The sequence below is a fragment of the Sphaeramia orbicularis genome, chromosome 8, assembly GCF_902148855.1.
Source record: "Sphaeramia orbicularis chromosome 8, fSphaOr1.1, whole genome shotgun sequence".
In the NCBI taxonomy this organism is placed as follows: Eukaryota; Metazoa; Chordata; class Actinopteri; order Kurtiformes; family Apogonidae; genus Sphaeramia; species Sphaeramia orbicularis.
The window spans coordinates 31902720-31919196 of record NC_043964.1 but is presented as its reverse complement, the minus strand read 5'-3'; the positions used below and the strand labels follow the sequence as shown (position 1 = coordinate 31919196).

Below are 16477 nucleotides of genomic sequence, written 5' to 3'. Positions count from 1 at the left end.
CAAAATATGACCCCTTTAAGAAAACAGAGGATTTAACTCACGCACAGCAGTAACAAAAACAACTAGAAAAACACTCGGAGAGTGCAGACCTCCGCCAAGGCAGATTAGTGCCCCCCTCCCCCAATCAATGGTCACTACAGTGGACAGTTATTCTAAAGCGGTTCTCTTGTATTTTCATAGATTTTGTTGTTTTTGTCCCATATCAGCCAACACAGTGGACGATTACACATCATCCCATACACTGTAATTCATCCCATTACTGTAACTTTCCTGTTCTTGATTAACCTGATCTGCAGTGACATATTTGGTATAAAGCAATTGCTAATTGTTATTAGACTGTAATTAACAGTTTAAAAAAAAAAAAAAAACCAACAAAAACATGTTTTTTTTTCATATTTTCTGAGTGTGTAATAACTAGTATTATAGTATTTTAAAATGGGAGAAAATATCAGACTAGCAGCATTAAAGATTTTTTTATTTCATAGTTTTCACACAGTGTGTCGCTTCAAAAATTAAACACATGCTGTCCAGCTGAGTGGACATTATTGTAAGTTCATGAAAAATAGGTTCATAAAAAATATTCAATCACATTGTTTTTTCATGTCAAAAGAGGAATGAAAACTGTCAGGAAAAAAATCACATAATTCATGCGGGAAAGGGTTAATCATTTGTTCCTTGTGCCAGTATCACCATTTCCTGAAATTTTCATCCAAATCCATCCATAACTTTTTGAGTTATCTTGCACACAGACAGACAGACAAACCAACACCGGCAAAAACATAACCTCCTTGGCGGAGGTAATAATGTACAAATCAGCAGTTGGATCAAAGTGTTTGTGTGCAGGGTGTGGACACATACAGAATACTCACCGTGTACTCTGACCACGTTCCCAGCAGAAGCCATCAGTGTAATGGACACAAATGGGAGTGTGTGAGATGAGCAGAACAATGAAGCAGTTTGAGAGAGATAAGAGAAGAGAGAGTAGAAAATAATTTAGTTCAGACTGAAGAAGTGTCAGCCATAGCAGTTCAGTGTTTCAGTGAACGCACATGTGTAATCATGTGTTACCACCGATCATTTTTTTAAGTGCAGGCTCCTACTGAGGTGTATTTAACTCCACATGAACACAGACAGCTGCACTACACCGTACATTTGATATAAAGTTTCCTACTGGAACTATCCACAGTGCTTGGAATCTGCCATTTGGAAATGTGTTGTGGAAACTTTTTACACACTCCAAAACATATTTATTAAAGTGACTGAACAAATTCTTGACACTATATTTGTGTCAGGTTTCTTGTGGAGGTTTCAGACATGACGGATATTGCATTCTGAAACTGCCACATGATAAACAACACCAATTAAAGTGTCAGGTGTGCCAAGTGTGCCACAATAACGGTAATGTAAAATGCCATTTGCTTTTTGCTGTCTTGACATTGACTTGTTGCTTATTAAAGTTAAGTTGCTTTGTGGAAACTAGATGTGCGTCACGTTGTATTATCTACTGATTTACACTTAAAGTCAAAACATTTTCCACTGTCAAACACAAACAACAACCACGTAGCGCATCTTGATCAAACTAGGCTCATGTTTGGCCATAAAGTTTCAGCGTTAAACTTCAGCTGAACCTGTCTGTCGTCTCTCCTTTACCCCTTCTATCCTCCCTGACCTCTGCCTCTCCATCTGCCACTTCCCTCTGCTCACTGAAGATTATTGCTTCCATATCCCTTTGCCCTCCCAATGATCCCATATAATGACTGCCAGCAGGTGAACAGGACCGTGTTTACAGAAAATGGTGTGTACATTGTTTATTAAAAAAAAAAAAAAACACCCGAAAATAATATCTCTATCGAAGGTAAGATCCGTGTTAGGGACAAAAATGGATTTTCCATTTTGAAAAACTAATTCTGTTTTTATATGTGGAAGGTCACAAGTAAAACTGTGTTCCCAGAGGTGTGGAATTACCTGTAATAGTGTAGGGGTAGTAGTTCCAAGCCTTCTCTGTGACATAGAAAATTTTAGGGACCACAGCTCTGGCCCAGCTGGGGAGCTTGCTGAAACAGAACAAGAAAGAAATTGAAGGATTAGAAAACCTGTCATGCTATAAAGTCAAAGTAGTCCTCTTGTGAAGTAAGTTACTTTTTCCTTGGTCCTATCTTTTAGAATAGGCAATGACAAGCGTCCAACTGTGGAGCCGTAATAGAGGCTATACAAGGCAGCCACCACGGCCTCTGGGGAAGTTGATTACACTGATTACACTCTGCTCCCTGCAGTGGAGGTTCTCCTTAGCTTATACTGTGATAGATACAGAGAGGGACAGAAAGGGCAGAAAATAGAGAGAACTAGCTATTACTCAGCACAAATTGATTCTAAATGCTGACAGTTGCAGGCAAGAAGGCAGTCACCTCATTGGGCGTCTAATCAGAATGCAAACGATTACTGAGGGAGGGGATCAGCGGGGGTGAAATCTTGGTTAGGTGAAGGGAAATTACTAAATCGAACTGAGGATTGCATGAGTTTCCTGAGTGAATAGGGCACGCCTCTTTTAGAACTTTGACACATTTAACAATGGAGCGTGAAGTTTTCTATTAGCATTTCACGCTGATAGGAAACATAAGTGCAGACTGAATCCAGTGGAGAAGGATATTTAACACATGAGTTAATGTTTTTGTGTTGGTTTTTAGTAATTATTCAAAGGATTCAAAGATTTTTTTTGTCACTTCATCTAGTTTTGTCACTAGATGACAATAGACCGGATCCCTGTACATATCCACTCACTGTATAAAAACTCCAATTTGCACTTTCTGAACATACTACAATATAAAACCCACTGTAAATAATATACACATAAACATACAGGGTGGGGAAGCAAAATTTACAATGAACATTTAGTTGTTTTTTCTCAGCAGGCACTATGTCAATTGTTTTGAAACCAAACATATACTGATGTCATAATCATACCTAACACTATTATCCATACCTTTTCAGAAACTTTTGCCCATATGAGTAATCAGGAAAGCAAATGTCAAAGAGTGTGCGATTTGCTGAATGCACTCGTCACACCAAAGGAGATTTCAAAAATAGTTGGAGTGTCCATAAAGACTGTTTATAATGTAAAGAAGAGAATGACTATGAGCAAAACTATTACGAGAAAGTCTGGAAGATACTATTAAAGAAGAATGGGAGAAGTTGTCACCTGAATATTTGAGGAACACTTGCGCAAGTTTCAGGAAGTGTGTGAAGGCAGTTATTGAGAAAGAAGGAGGACACATAGAATAAAAACATTTTCTATTATGTAAATTTTCTTGTGGCAAATAAATTCTCATGATTTTCAATAAACTAATTGGTCATACACTGTCTTTCAATCCCTGCCTCAAAATATTGTAAATTTTGCTTCCCCACCCTGTATATTCTAATAGACTGGATCCCTGTACACATCCACTCACTGTATAAAACTCCACTTTGCACTCTGTACATATTACACTATAAATCCATTGTAAATCTCATCCCATTGTTGTCCTTGTCCCTAGTCGAATGTTAGTCTATATTAGGTCTATGTTCAAGTGTGATTGGGTTCATGTTGTTTTGGGTTCATGTTGAAACGTGAGGAAAAAATAAACCGAAATTCCTTGTATGTAATCATGTACTGGGCCAATAAAGCTGATTCTGATTCTGATTCCGATTCTGATTAGATGGGGTGACTGTGGCTGTTGTTGGTTTGAATCCTTCTCTGTCCTGTCAGGTGCTGTTGTGCCCCAAAGACACTTCAATGTTTGGTGTTTGGCACAGATTGGCAGCCATGTTTCTGTCAGCTTGCACCACCAGAGTGTGAATCTCAGAGTGAATGAATCATCTTTGGGTGTCTTGAAAAGTGCTATTGAAATCCAATATTATTAGATGCACAGGACACACAGATTATTGAGATACAGTTGCACTCTCACCTTGATATTGAAATACCATGCACTACAAAAAAAAGGAAAAAAAGAGGAATAAAATAGTGGTACAGAAGATCAACTATAAGACAATAGATATAAATCAAACCTCTTTATGATAAAGTAGTGCAATTTCACTCTGAATGTTTTGTGTTGTTTCTGTATTTCAACATCTGGGGCCATATTGAAAATGTGTGGACAGTGAAAGATGCTAAGTTTGTTTATGTAGAAACAAAATCAACAAATCAATCAAATCCATTTGAACTCCTCTTTTGAAATAATGTCTATATTGTTTCCATGACTCATTCTGGAGTCATCTGTTTTATTTGGAGCCTCTGATGAGTGTACTGGCAGAAAATTATTGTTCTGTTTATCAGATTTTCTGCCATGTGGGTTTTGATAGACAGCTTACTGTCTACTGGTGCTTTGTTTACTGAAGAAAGCATATTTTTTAGCTGACAGATAGGTGAGTTAAGCACCTCTTGTGTTCCAACATCATCATTTACTCACTTCTAGTTCCAAAAGCCAAGGGTTGGATGATTGTGTTAATTTTTTTATACCAGGTTTTTGCTTTACCACCCACATCACATTAAGAGTTTCTTCTCTTGTTTAGAGAAGTTGCCTGTGAGTGTGGTGATTATACTTGTTTGTCACCAACAGTCTGTATGGTCTTCTAGAGCTTGTATGGCTGTGGAGTGTCCACATACGTACACACTTACACAGACAGCAGCTTTAACTTGGCAACAGGTGGTTTGTGGGCGGTGGGAGGCAGGAACGGCGTCCGACGGTGAATGCTCAAATTAACCGTTACTTACATTGACCTCATCTTTCTCTGCCCACGTGCAGTAACACTCCAGCAAACACACACACACACACACACACACACAAACACTTCTACACCCTAGCACTAAACCCTCTTCTCCTCAGAGTATATCCATGTCTGTTTTCACGGTTCCCAAAGGCCCCATTACTAGTCGCATCTGACCAGAAAACCTCACCGTCTGTGCTTTTTCACCTTGGTATTCCTCATGTTGCTGACTTCATATTTCTGTCCCAAAGTGTTACATCTGGGATTTTGTGCTACAACTCTTTGACAGTATTAGAGTCTGCACAGTGGGGACAGTTGAGGCAAAAAAAAATCATGTCATTGTTCCACAAAAACAAGTTAATCAAATGCTCTGCCAAACTGTCAAAAAACAGATTGTTCAACATTTATAGAAGTAATAACATTGGATGAGTGGAGAAAAGGAGGCAGAAGAACCAAAAGGCAAATTAATGTAAGGACAGGTTTAACCCATAGAGACCCAAACATCAACCGGTGACCAAAAGCAGTTTAATACCTGTTGATCCACTACTCTGGTAAATTTATGTAAATAATTAGTGTAAAATGCAGTTTGTCATCTTTTCATGGTCATCAGACTCATTCGGACGTTCAGAGGCTCTGTAGTGAACATGGAAACACTGTCATCTTCTACAACATTGATTCACCAGTAAAACCCATGGAGTTGGATCAATGACAGTGGATGGAGACAACTGTTTTATGTTCAGTTAATGATATATTTGCTGAAAAAAGTCACTTTTTATTGAGTTTTAGGTATTTCTCTTGTAATAACCTTTGAATTTACTCTGAGCAGATAGATAGATAGATAGATAGATAGATAGAAATGTTCAACACAACACATATACACAGTGAGATTGTGCAATGATTGAATGAATGGCTGTGTGTGTTTGTTTTTATAATTATTTATTTACTATTATGATGTTTGTGTCTGTGTTGTTTTTTTTAAATTTTTTTTATTATGCACTGACTGGTTGACACTTTTTTAATTTCATTCTACATTTTTCATGTTGCAATGACTATAAAGACCATTCTATTCTATTCTATTCTATTCTATTCTATTCTATTCTATTCTATTCTAGATTTACTTTATTAATCCCCAAGGGAAAATTCAAAATACAAAATATGGCCACCGCTCCACAAAAACAGTCATACCACATCAATAATCAATCAATAAATAAATGCATAGTGTAAGTAGCTAATAATAAGTTGGATTAAAAAGAAAGTAGAATTAAAAGACAAAATGTGTTTTCTACCTATCACATAAAAATTATAAAAGCATAAAAACATTAAAAAAATATATATAAATAAACTACACAATCTACATGATCAGCAAATTAAGTAAAGGAAAATACATGGTTTTCATGGAAAAATGCAAAATATAGAGGAAAATATTAAAATAAATGGTGATAAATCATTTAAGTGATTGCGTGAATGAATTTTTCTGTTTGTGTCAGTCATTTGAGAAGTGACACAAAAGTAGCACTGGGTCTTTATGGGTAAAACATTTCTAAATGATTCATTTCTCTGAGCTGCAGGAGGTACCGGGCATAATTAGAGGGAGATCCTTCATTTCTGATTTCGTGTTTAACAAGTAGAAACAGCCATAATGAGAAATTATAAACCTGCCATAATGATACTAGCAAATTAGACTATTGGTATTATTACTTTATATTGTAGTGTTGTTGTTATTATCATTATCATTATCATTATTATAATACTTATTATTTTCCCTCTCACCTTCATTCACACTCCCTTCTTCCCCTTTTCCTTATTGTCCCTAATCAATCAATATTGTTTAGTTACTCTTTACATTTATTCTCTTTTTCATTGTAATATGATGTTGTCATTGTTGTTGTTTGTCATTATTTTGTCGTTGTTGTTTTTGGTTTGTTTATTTTCTTCAATCTTCTTTTGTTTATGTGTTGTTTTTCTGTCCGCTATGTCTTGTTTACTATATCACTAATAAAAAAAAAAACAAAAAACAAAAAGAAATTATAAACCTGTTCCTGATCTGCTCTTCTTTGTGATATTGCATTGCATCTTCCTACAAAGAAAACATTTCCTTTAACATTCCAAAATAAAAGCCCACTAGTTTTTTCAGCAAATGGAATCTATTAACAGTGAAGATGATTTTTAAATCATCTTCCTGTAAATGACAGTTTTTCTGAAAAAGGAAGACACACACCTGCAGTGACCGAAATCAAACAACCACAGTGATGTATTGAATTAATCTATTAAATAAATTCAACTTGTGAAGGTGAAAAACTATGATTTCCTGCCAAAACATTACATGACGAGCACCAGCAATATATTCATAATATTTTTACCAGCCTGTATTTGAAGGCCTTCTTTTATTTGCTATTTGCTTGTTAATATTAGAGACCCGGTTTGTACTGACTAACAGTTTTCATTTAAGGAAATGCACTAAATTTAGACCACTGATTATTCTGAGACCTCTCTTTTACCAACATTTCACCTCTCTCTTTACTAATACCACTTACCCAGCTGAATAACAATAGTCGCTTTTCCACTGACCCTCAAATTGCGCAAATATAACTTGCACATAAAAATTAACCTAATGGAAAAATGACAATTTTGCCAAAAGTCTCATTTCTCGATTAAAAGTTTTTGCGCTGGCAAGAGGTGGTTTTTCGGGTGTAGTGCAAATGGTGTATCATGCAAAACTGCAATGGAAAGACCTTTTTTGCAACTAGAGTCAGGTGAATTAAAAAACTGGATGTTGACGTACGTTACAACAAGTGAAGAAGAAGAAGAAACCTGTCGCGGTATGTGTGGACACACCAGAAAACCCAATCATTTTTTAGTTATCATTTTTTAATTTAGTAGGAGATAGAGGGGTAATATATGATAATAATGAATATATCTGTAAATCAACACCATATTTACATTCGTCTCCATGTTTATAGAATGACTTCTCGTGTCATCTCATGATAATATATAAACAAATCATTGCATTTGTGATTTAATGGAAAAACCGACAATATGCACTTCTGTTTTTTCGACATTTAGTAAATATAGGTAAAGTTTTGCGCATATGTCCAATGGAAAAGCGACTAGTGTCTGGAAACTTACCTGTGCACTGAGTTACTGTGTACAACGGTATTCCATAAATATAAAATATTAGGATAAAGTAAGCCAGTTATCAGTATAAGTCTAAGATTTTGCTTAGATTATATTATTTGTTTTATTTATATTACTGTTTAAAACTGCACCATTTTGTTTTCTTGTTTTGTTTCTGCAACTTTCCTTTTTGTAAATAGGGTAGGCATAAATAAGTTGCTGCTTCAGCCTACGCTTTTTCACCCATGTTTAATATAGAAATCCAAACTGTATGTATGCATATGTCGTGTTCTGTTAATTGGACAAATAAATTACTACTACTACTGTGAACGTGATGTCTTAGTTACCAGATTCATTACACCCTGCAGGTTAACTGCTCAATCCTTTGGTCACTTAAGTCCTGGAATTTTCTTGCCCATGTCAGTAAGTGCGCTGCTCTGTTCGTATTTGACCCTTTGCTGCAATCACTCTATAGAAATCAATAGTTTCGTATTACATTACTTTGATAGGGATTGGCTTTGTTGATGGATTTGTTTAACTTCCAAGCGTTTGATGTGGATTTATTAGACCTATTGGACAGGGTGATGATGGGAATATAGTTTATGACTGAGCAAACGCTAAGTGAATTACTGCTTTAGGAGTAAGTCATGCACTGATTAATGGAGAGAAGTCAAATCTGGGATGGCAGCAAGAAGCTTCTAAGCTAATATGACTATCAAATCTAGAGCTGAAGGTTTTGTAAACTGTATACATGCAATCCTTTCTAGTTGTTGTATCAGTATGAAACTCAAAATCACTATATTAAATAAGAGGTTTGAGTCACCCCAATGATTTGAACATATTTATACTCCCTTTACTGAATACATTTTTTTTTTAACACAGTCTTACCACCCAAGCAAATTCAGAAATGAGGGAGGGAAGATCACGCACCAGACTCTCTGTTAGACAGCAGCAAATTAAATTGTTATCAACACTGCAGAAAATCAAATACTCATTTTCATGCTTATCAAGTTTAACAAAGAACAGAGCCTGCTCTACGCTGTAACATAGACCAGGAAGGAGAGCAAAAGCAGCACCTATTGGCATTTTCTTACACATTTCTAACACATCACCCCTACTTAGTGCAGTCCCAAAGCACCTATTCTGATTATTTCTTTAAAAAAAAAGACATATCCTTTTTTAGTTGAATATCTTCTAATAGTTTAATGAGTCCTAGGCCTTAGGAATATAGACAAAATATAGTAGAACAGACAAATAATTCTTCATCAATGAAATCAATCAAAAAAATACATTTGTTTTATTCATTAAACCACAGGTGTCAAACATGTGGCCTGGGGCCAAATCCAGCCCACCAAAGGGTCCAGTCTGGCCCCTGGGATGAATTTGTAAAATGCAAAAATTACACTGAAGATATTAATCATTTTAGTTCAGGTTCCAAATACAGACCGATTTAAACTCAAGTGGATCAGTAAAATACTATCATAATAACTCATAAATACTCACAACTCCAAATTTTTCTCTTTGTAAATGTAAAAATTTTCATGTCATTTTACTGTATTTACACTAAAACAAACTAACATTTCACAAAAACACAAATAACCTCAACAAACATAAACATTTTGAAATGTCTGAAGTGTAATTTTAACAATATTCTGCCTGTTATTAAACGTTTTGTGTATTTGTGGATCCACTGTGATCTGTAAGTTGTAATTTACATGTTTAAATGATAAACTGAGACATAATATTGTTAAAATTGCACCTAGTTTTCTTAAGAAATTTCAGTTTGTTCATGTTATTCATGTTGTTTTAAAGGATAGTTGGTAGATGGAAACATTTTCATCACATAATTTTACTTTTTTTGCTCTAAAACACAGGGGAAAGTTTGGAGTTGACATTATTTATATATTATTGTTATTATTTCACTGGTCCGGCCCACTTCAGATCAAATTTGGCTTAATGTGGCCCCTGACTGAAAATGAGTTTGACACCCCTGCATTAAACTGAGCATAGTTGTAAGCAGGGATGTAACGATATGAAAATTTCATATCACGGTTATTGTGACCAAAATTATCATGGTTATCATTATTATCACAGTATTATTGAAATTGTGCTCAAAATGTTCAAAAAGTACTAATATACACACTGAAATAATTTAACCAAGTTGTATTTAAAAACCAAACAAACAAACAAACATAAAATAACATGCACAATGTACTTTCTGTTGGCAGAAACATTCAAATATTAACCCTCAGGGGTCTGAGTCTATTTTGTCTATTTTTCAGTATTGATTTTGCCTTTATATACAATATAAACAAATATTTACTATACCCACATTTGGTATCTTTTTTTTCAGCACAACTTCATCTATATCATCTGCCTATTATTTTTTTCACCTTAAACTACTATAAAAAACATAAAAGGACAAAAAACACAAAAAATATATAAAATCCAATTTGAAAAATGTATATACTTTATTGCATAAATAACACAAAGATGCTTAACAAACCTTTTCAAAGACTTTAAAAGTGAATATTGGTTCCAAATATTAGGTATATAAAATTAAAATTGTAATAAATTAAAACTATACTCAAATATTTTACATAAAAGCAGATTTTTATAAAGGGGTTTTTCCCCTAAAAGTGCGGTAATCAAACACGGTTATCATGATAATTAGAATTTAAACGATCATAGTAACCATCTGTAATTTTACCGCGGTTTATCATCATACCGGCAATCGTTACATCCCTAGTTGTAAGAGGAAGAAACTCACTTGTTGAGGTAGATTCGTTTCTCTGTGAATTGGCCTTGTCCGTGTTCAGGATCCTCATATGGTTCGTTCTGGACCACCTCAACCCCCTCCCCGCGTTCACTCTGCTCATGGCTGTGTTTACTGATCATGTACAGCTGGCCGATTCGATACTGAAAGACAGGCAGAAGACAAACAAACAGAAATGCTTGATATTAAATTGATTGTTTTATTACATTTTCTGAAGCAATTAAGGTAGAAGGACGAGGTCACGCTGACATGTTAACATTGTAAAACCTGCATGCAGACCCTACTAGTAATGTATCTTGGGTGTAATTCTGCTGAAGTGGCTTTGAATGAGAACAATGTGCTCTACTTGGAAGTCCAACAAATAAATGTATAAATTTATAGCAGCCGTAAAAATAAATGCAGTAGGAAAATACCAGGATTAGTGTTTTCACTGTATGGTCATAACACCTGTGGGCAGCTGCAATAGCGATAGAAATGTGAGGGATTAAAAGCTGTCTACAGCATAGTGACAAAGACCTCACATCAGGTCAGGACCAAACAGCACAACAATAGTAACAGCACTACCACGAGTCAGTTAGGTGACCCTATCCCACGGCCCCTTGTGACACGTCAGTCAGCACCCACAATCCTTCACTCATCACTGACTGACCCACTTGGCTTGATGACAGTGTTACTTTTGGGCACCTTTTCATGCTGGAAAGGGGCGTCACACAGCAACTATTTTTTTTGTTTTACATTTGGAAAACGGCAAGCACCGGTATGAGGACGAAGATTTCCGACTGCTCGTGGGCCTATTTCCGGGCCGCTGAAACTGATACAGTCCTGGTGGTGACTTATGCCACTCTACTGGAATGCCAAGGGGTCATGTTGGAGTACACAACCGCACACACACATACACACACTCAGCTTCATCCAAGGATAGCTCTGTTAAGCCAATGGAAAAAAGACAAGGACTGCCTACAATGTTGACTTATGACTTCACATACAGCTACAAAAAGCAAGGAACGAAGAGAAGAGAAATGTGATGCGGTGGAAAAAGGGCTGAGCATATCTATACCAGTAAACAAGCTTCTTATATCACAAAGACACTTTTTTCCATCCCCCACCAGTGTTGGGGAAATTACTTTCAAAGCTTTGCAAATGATCAACCACATTACACTGGAAATAGCTGAACCATAGCAAAACAGGAAATTCAGTTTGGTGACAACTACTTAGAGCAGGGGTCTCAAACATGCGGCCTTGGGGCCAAATGCGGTCCATCAAAGGTTCAAATCTGGCCCGTGGGATGAATTTGCAAAGTGCAAAAATTCCACAGTCAAGGTTGTCAAAGTCATTTTAGTTCAGGTTCCACACACAGACCAATATGATCTACTGTAAAATAACAGCATAATAACCTCCAAAAAATAATGCCTCCATATTTTCTTCTCGGTTTGATGTGAAAAAAAATTTACACTATGCCTATAAATAATGACAACTTCAAATAAATGTCTTTGTTTTAGTGCAAAAAATAACATGAAATTATGAAAATATTTACATTTACAAACTATCCTGAAACAATAAAATGTGAATAACCTGAACAAATATAAACCTGAAATGTCTAACAAAAATTAAGCACAATTTTAATCGTTTTCTGCCTGTTACTAAGTGCTTAGTGTCTTTGTAGATCCATAATGCACATGTAGAAATGACAAGTTGAGGCAGAATATTATTAAAATTGCACTTATTTTTCTTAAGAAATTTCAGTTTTTTCAGGTTATTCACATCTGTTTTTGTTTGGATAGTTTATAAAAGTAAGTATTTTCATAATTTAATGGAGTTTTTTGCACTAAAACAAAGACAAAAATTTGGAGTTGTCATTATTTATAGGTTATTATGCTATTATTTTACTGGTCCGGCCCACTGGAGATCAAATTGGGCAGAATGTGGCCCCTGAAAGAAAATGAATTTGAGACCCCTGACTTAGAGGAAGCAGTTTCAACAGTAAAGATGAAATCAACAATGTGCTCTACACAAAATTAGAACAAAGAAATATAATACAAATCATCACATGGCAGCATATAGGCGTGTGTATTGGCAAGAATCTGGCAATACCATACAAATCACAATACTAGGATCACAATACGATATAGCATGATATGTCACAATACTGTTAACAAGGTGATATTTTTTGTTTGTTTTGTTTCTTTTTTAAAATATTATTTCCTGGAAAGACTTTATCCCACCAGAAATCACAATACTACTTTTTTAGTATACAAACAACAGCGCAAAATACCCATGTGGTTATATCAATAAAAGAACCTATGGAATTCCAAAAAAATATAAACAAAACAGGAAACCAAAGCACAACAATGAACCTCCACCATGTCTGCATTTGAACAAATACCTAAAAATATCAATATGGTACTTTTAAATATCGATACAGTATTGTGAAATGAAATATTGCAATATATTGCAGAACCGATATTTTCTTACACCCCTAGCAGCATATATATAAAGTTTATTTCAACATTTCAGGTATTCCAATATTAGTGGCTCTATGGTCATGTAGCTCTGTGGACACTGAGCCCATTTGCATATGAACTCTACAAAGGTCACGTGGGTGGCGGTGACTGCCTGATAGTCAGGATTAGTGAAAAACTCAATAGCCCGGGTTAATTATCGTTTGGAGATAATCGGCAGCGGCAGATTATGCAGACAGCATCGTCTGCCAGTCACTTTGTGAGGTCAGTAAACAAAAAAATAAAAGCAGTGTAGGAAGCACAGACGGTGGCGAGTGGCCTTGTCAGAGCGGCTGCTGTGGAACGATGATTAAAATAAGTCGGCTGCAGACAGAGCACAGAACGAATCTATTTAAAGAGAGACAAAGCAATGTCTGTTTTTATGGAACTGTTGAATTTATCAGCTACAAAACATGCTATTGGCCAGATCGAATATAATGGTCAACCACTAGATAAAAATACCAATTCACTCCTTTACTTTAATCACCAAAAATACATAATTTCAGGAGTTAGACACAAAAAAATGAACTGTTGAATCCTTATGCAAATATAAATGTAGTTGTACAACCAGAAAACTTAGCTATTCAATATACATAGACTCCTAGTGACTCATTACTCTATACCTCTACTGCCAGCCACAAGAGAAACTGAGGGACTGAGACTGAGAACCAAGCTGGAATTTTGATGATGAATATTTCTGACTGAACAGCTGTTCTGACTGTGGCATAATTTTTCAGCTGCAGTGACACTGTAACAAGTCAGGCATAACAGAGAAGGAACCTGTATTTAGTCCCATCTTAAGTGCAAACATCATCTATGTTGCATACATAGAACGCGCTATCATTGAATGAAGCAATTTGTGCCTAAACAACACAAATAAAATGCTGAGGACAGAGCAAATCATAAAAAAGACTATCAAAAGTACGCATCTCGCAAAGATTATCACCTAGTTTAAGAGGCAGGAGCTGAAATTAGAATGAAAACCGAACACTAGCTGCATTTCCATAAAACATCAAGCCAATCTGAAGTGAACTTTAGAAAAATCATAAAACTACAATGCAAATTATGTGCGCCTTCATAAACTGTTTTGAGAGCAAATAATCTAGGCTGCATTCTGTTTTAGCAGATGGCAATGTCACACATGACTCTAACAAAAAGATTAAAAAAAAAAAAAGCAAAAGCTGAACAAATCTTTTTTTCTTTTTCATCTAAAATGAAAATAATATAATTTTGGGATGAAATAGAGGAATAATTCCTTGTCAAACCTCATCCACATGATCTGAACATGTGGAAAAAAGTAGAAACAGCTGATAAGTCATTTGACCGATAACAAAGGTTAAATTTTCACGTTGGAATTTATTTGAAAAAGGTGTTTCCATTTCCAGTACACACATTTACTGAGTCAAAATGGAAAAAAAAAAAAAACATATTGGGAAATTTAATTTGAATTTCAGGTTGAATCCCAATTCACCCCTTGTCCGTCTTCTTACCCCTACCCCTCGGTTTTGTGCGTACACATGAAGGGGTAGTGTTGTCCTGATTCTCAGTTAGACGGAGGTGAAGGGCTGAGGCAGAGGGCTGTATAGCCCTTGAAACGGAGATATTTCAGGACCACACTACAAAATGAGGGGTAGGAGAAATTTCCCATAATTCTGTTCGAATTGTTGGCAAGATGGAGGTAAACACAGCCAAAAAGTGCAGCAGTGTGATGAAAGAAACACACAAATGTACGTATTTTCTTCGTAAACAAGTTATTAATTTGATCGACCTTTTAATGCTGTTTCAATGTGTTATAGATCACATTTCTGCAGTTCATAGCTGATAGCTGAAAAAAGATGACCAAACCCTGTGGAACAGAGACGGTTACAGCTGCTGACGACATGGGGAATACTTTCAGAAACAAAGTTTTCACATCTGTTAATAGTGGCATCGATGACTGCTGATGACGTAACAGGTGTCGAAGGTTTGTCCCATTTCACAGGAGAATGTTTCAACCCCTAACCCTTGCAGCTCCGTTTCAAGAAGTAGTGCCAAGTGCAAGGGCCAAGGGGGAGGGCCAAGGGGTGAATTAGGATTGGGTTTTACTGTTTCCATAATCGTCTTCCAATGCAAGATTTCAAAGTGCACATTAAACTCACTGATAAAAAATATAACGTGCACACACTTGAAAACCCTCGGCCTGACTTATCAGGTGCACTACTGCCCCCAGTGGCCTGAATATCAGCGCATGACAACATTTTTGGACAGACGGCTGGACGGCCAACTGATGACAATACCCTGCGGCCAGTGTGGCTGAGGGTAACCAGTAGAAATCAGTGATTACAGCTATCAATCACACATTTAACCCCCTACCTATCTGAAAGTGGCCAATGCTTCACACCATGGGGCAGATTTTCTAAACCTCAAAAACATAATCCAAAGAAGAAGAAGAAGAAAGAAGGGGGTAGAATTAGTTTTTTGTCAGACCACTTGAATTACAATATGTTGAAAGTTAAGCATGATACTGTCAAGCGCTGCAGCGTTAATAGCTCACATTCCTCTCAGGTTTAGGGGTAAAACATAACTATTGTATTATTGTTTGGTGAATGGGACAGGTAAGGGTACATCAGACCTGTATTCAACAGACTGATGGAAACATGGAGCCAACGAAGAGTGATGCTTACAGACATATCTTCTATTAAAACCTAGTTATAGTATATTTGTGAAAAGATGTGAAGCTAAGCTGTGACAAGCTTGATTATTTTAAACTTGCAACAATATTGAAGGTTTGAAGGTGTTGTCTGGATATTACTTCTCCCAAACTGAGGGTTGGGGCCTAAAACAGATCACTGAGCTGTTGTTATTGGGCCACCAAATGTCATAGTTGAACACAAGACAATAATATGATATTAGAAGGAATTCGCTTGATTAAAATAGTAGGATAGTGTGTCTTTGAGAGACTCAATAAATGCTGATCTCAACAGAACAATGAGATGCCTCAGTAATAAAGGACATAAAGTATATAAAAACCACAAGAAAAAACATACTATAGACAAAAATGTTGTTACAAAAAGTCACTGTCATCCATAGTGTTTTGACAGTGCAAAACTTATCACCTCAGTGTATGTGAACATTTGTTTCATATGTCTGTTAGTTATTGAGTTAAAACCATAGTTAACAATACTTTTCCATGTCAGTGATTATTGATGTCATTTTTAAATCCTACATTTATGTTCTGACATTCCAGCAAAATGTAAAAATGTGCATGTAAGCAATTCCTAACTTTTTTTTTTTTGTAAATTTTGGTCCAAGAATAGACTGTACATTGTAACAGTAATATCAAAGTCCTGAAATGTAAAAACACACTAAT

General features: G+C 35.9%; 1 protein-coding gene across 1 annotated transcript in view; it reads right to left on the bottom strand.

Annotated features, from left to right (window-relative positions):
- LOC115423689 (cytoplasmic phosphatidylinositol transfer protein 1-like) overlaps positions 1-16477 on the bottom strand; it is a 123903-nt gene that overhangs the window by 17612 nt on the left and 89814 nt on the right. Inside the window, exons 2-4 of the mRNA XM_030140640.1 lie at positions 10625-10773; positions 1966-2054; positions 870-877 (exon numbers count right to left, since the gene is read on the bottom strand). Of these exons, the coding sequence (XP_029996500.1) occupies positions 870-877; positions 1966-2054; positions 10625-10773 (246 nt within the window). The remainder of the gene's footprint in view (positions 1-869; positions 878-1965; positions 2055-10624; positions 10774-16477) is intronic.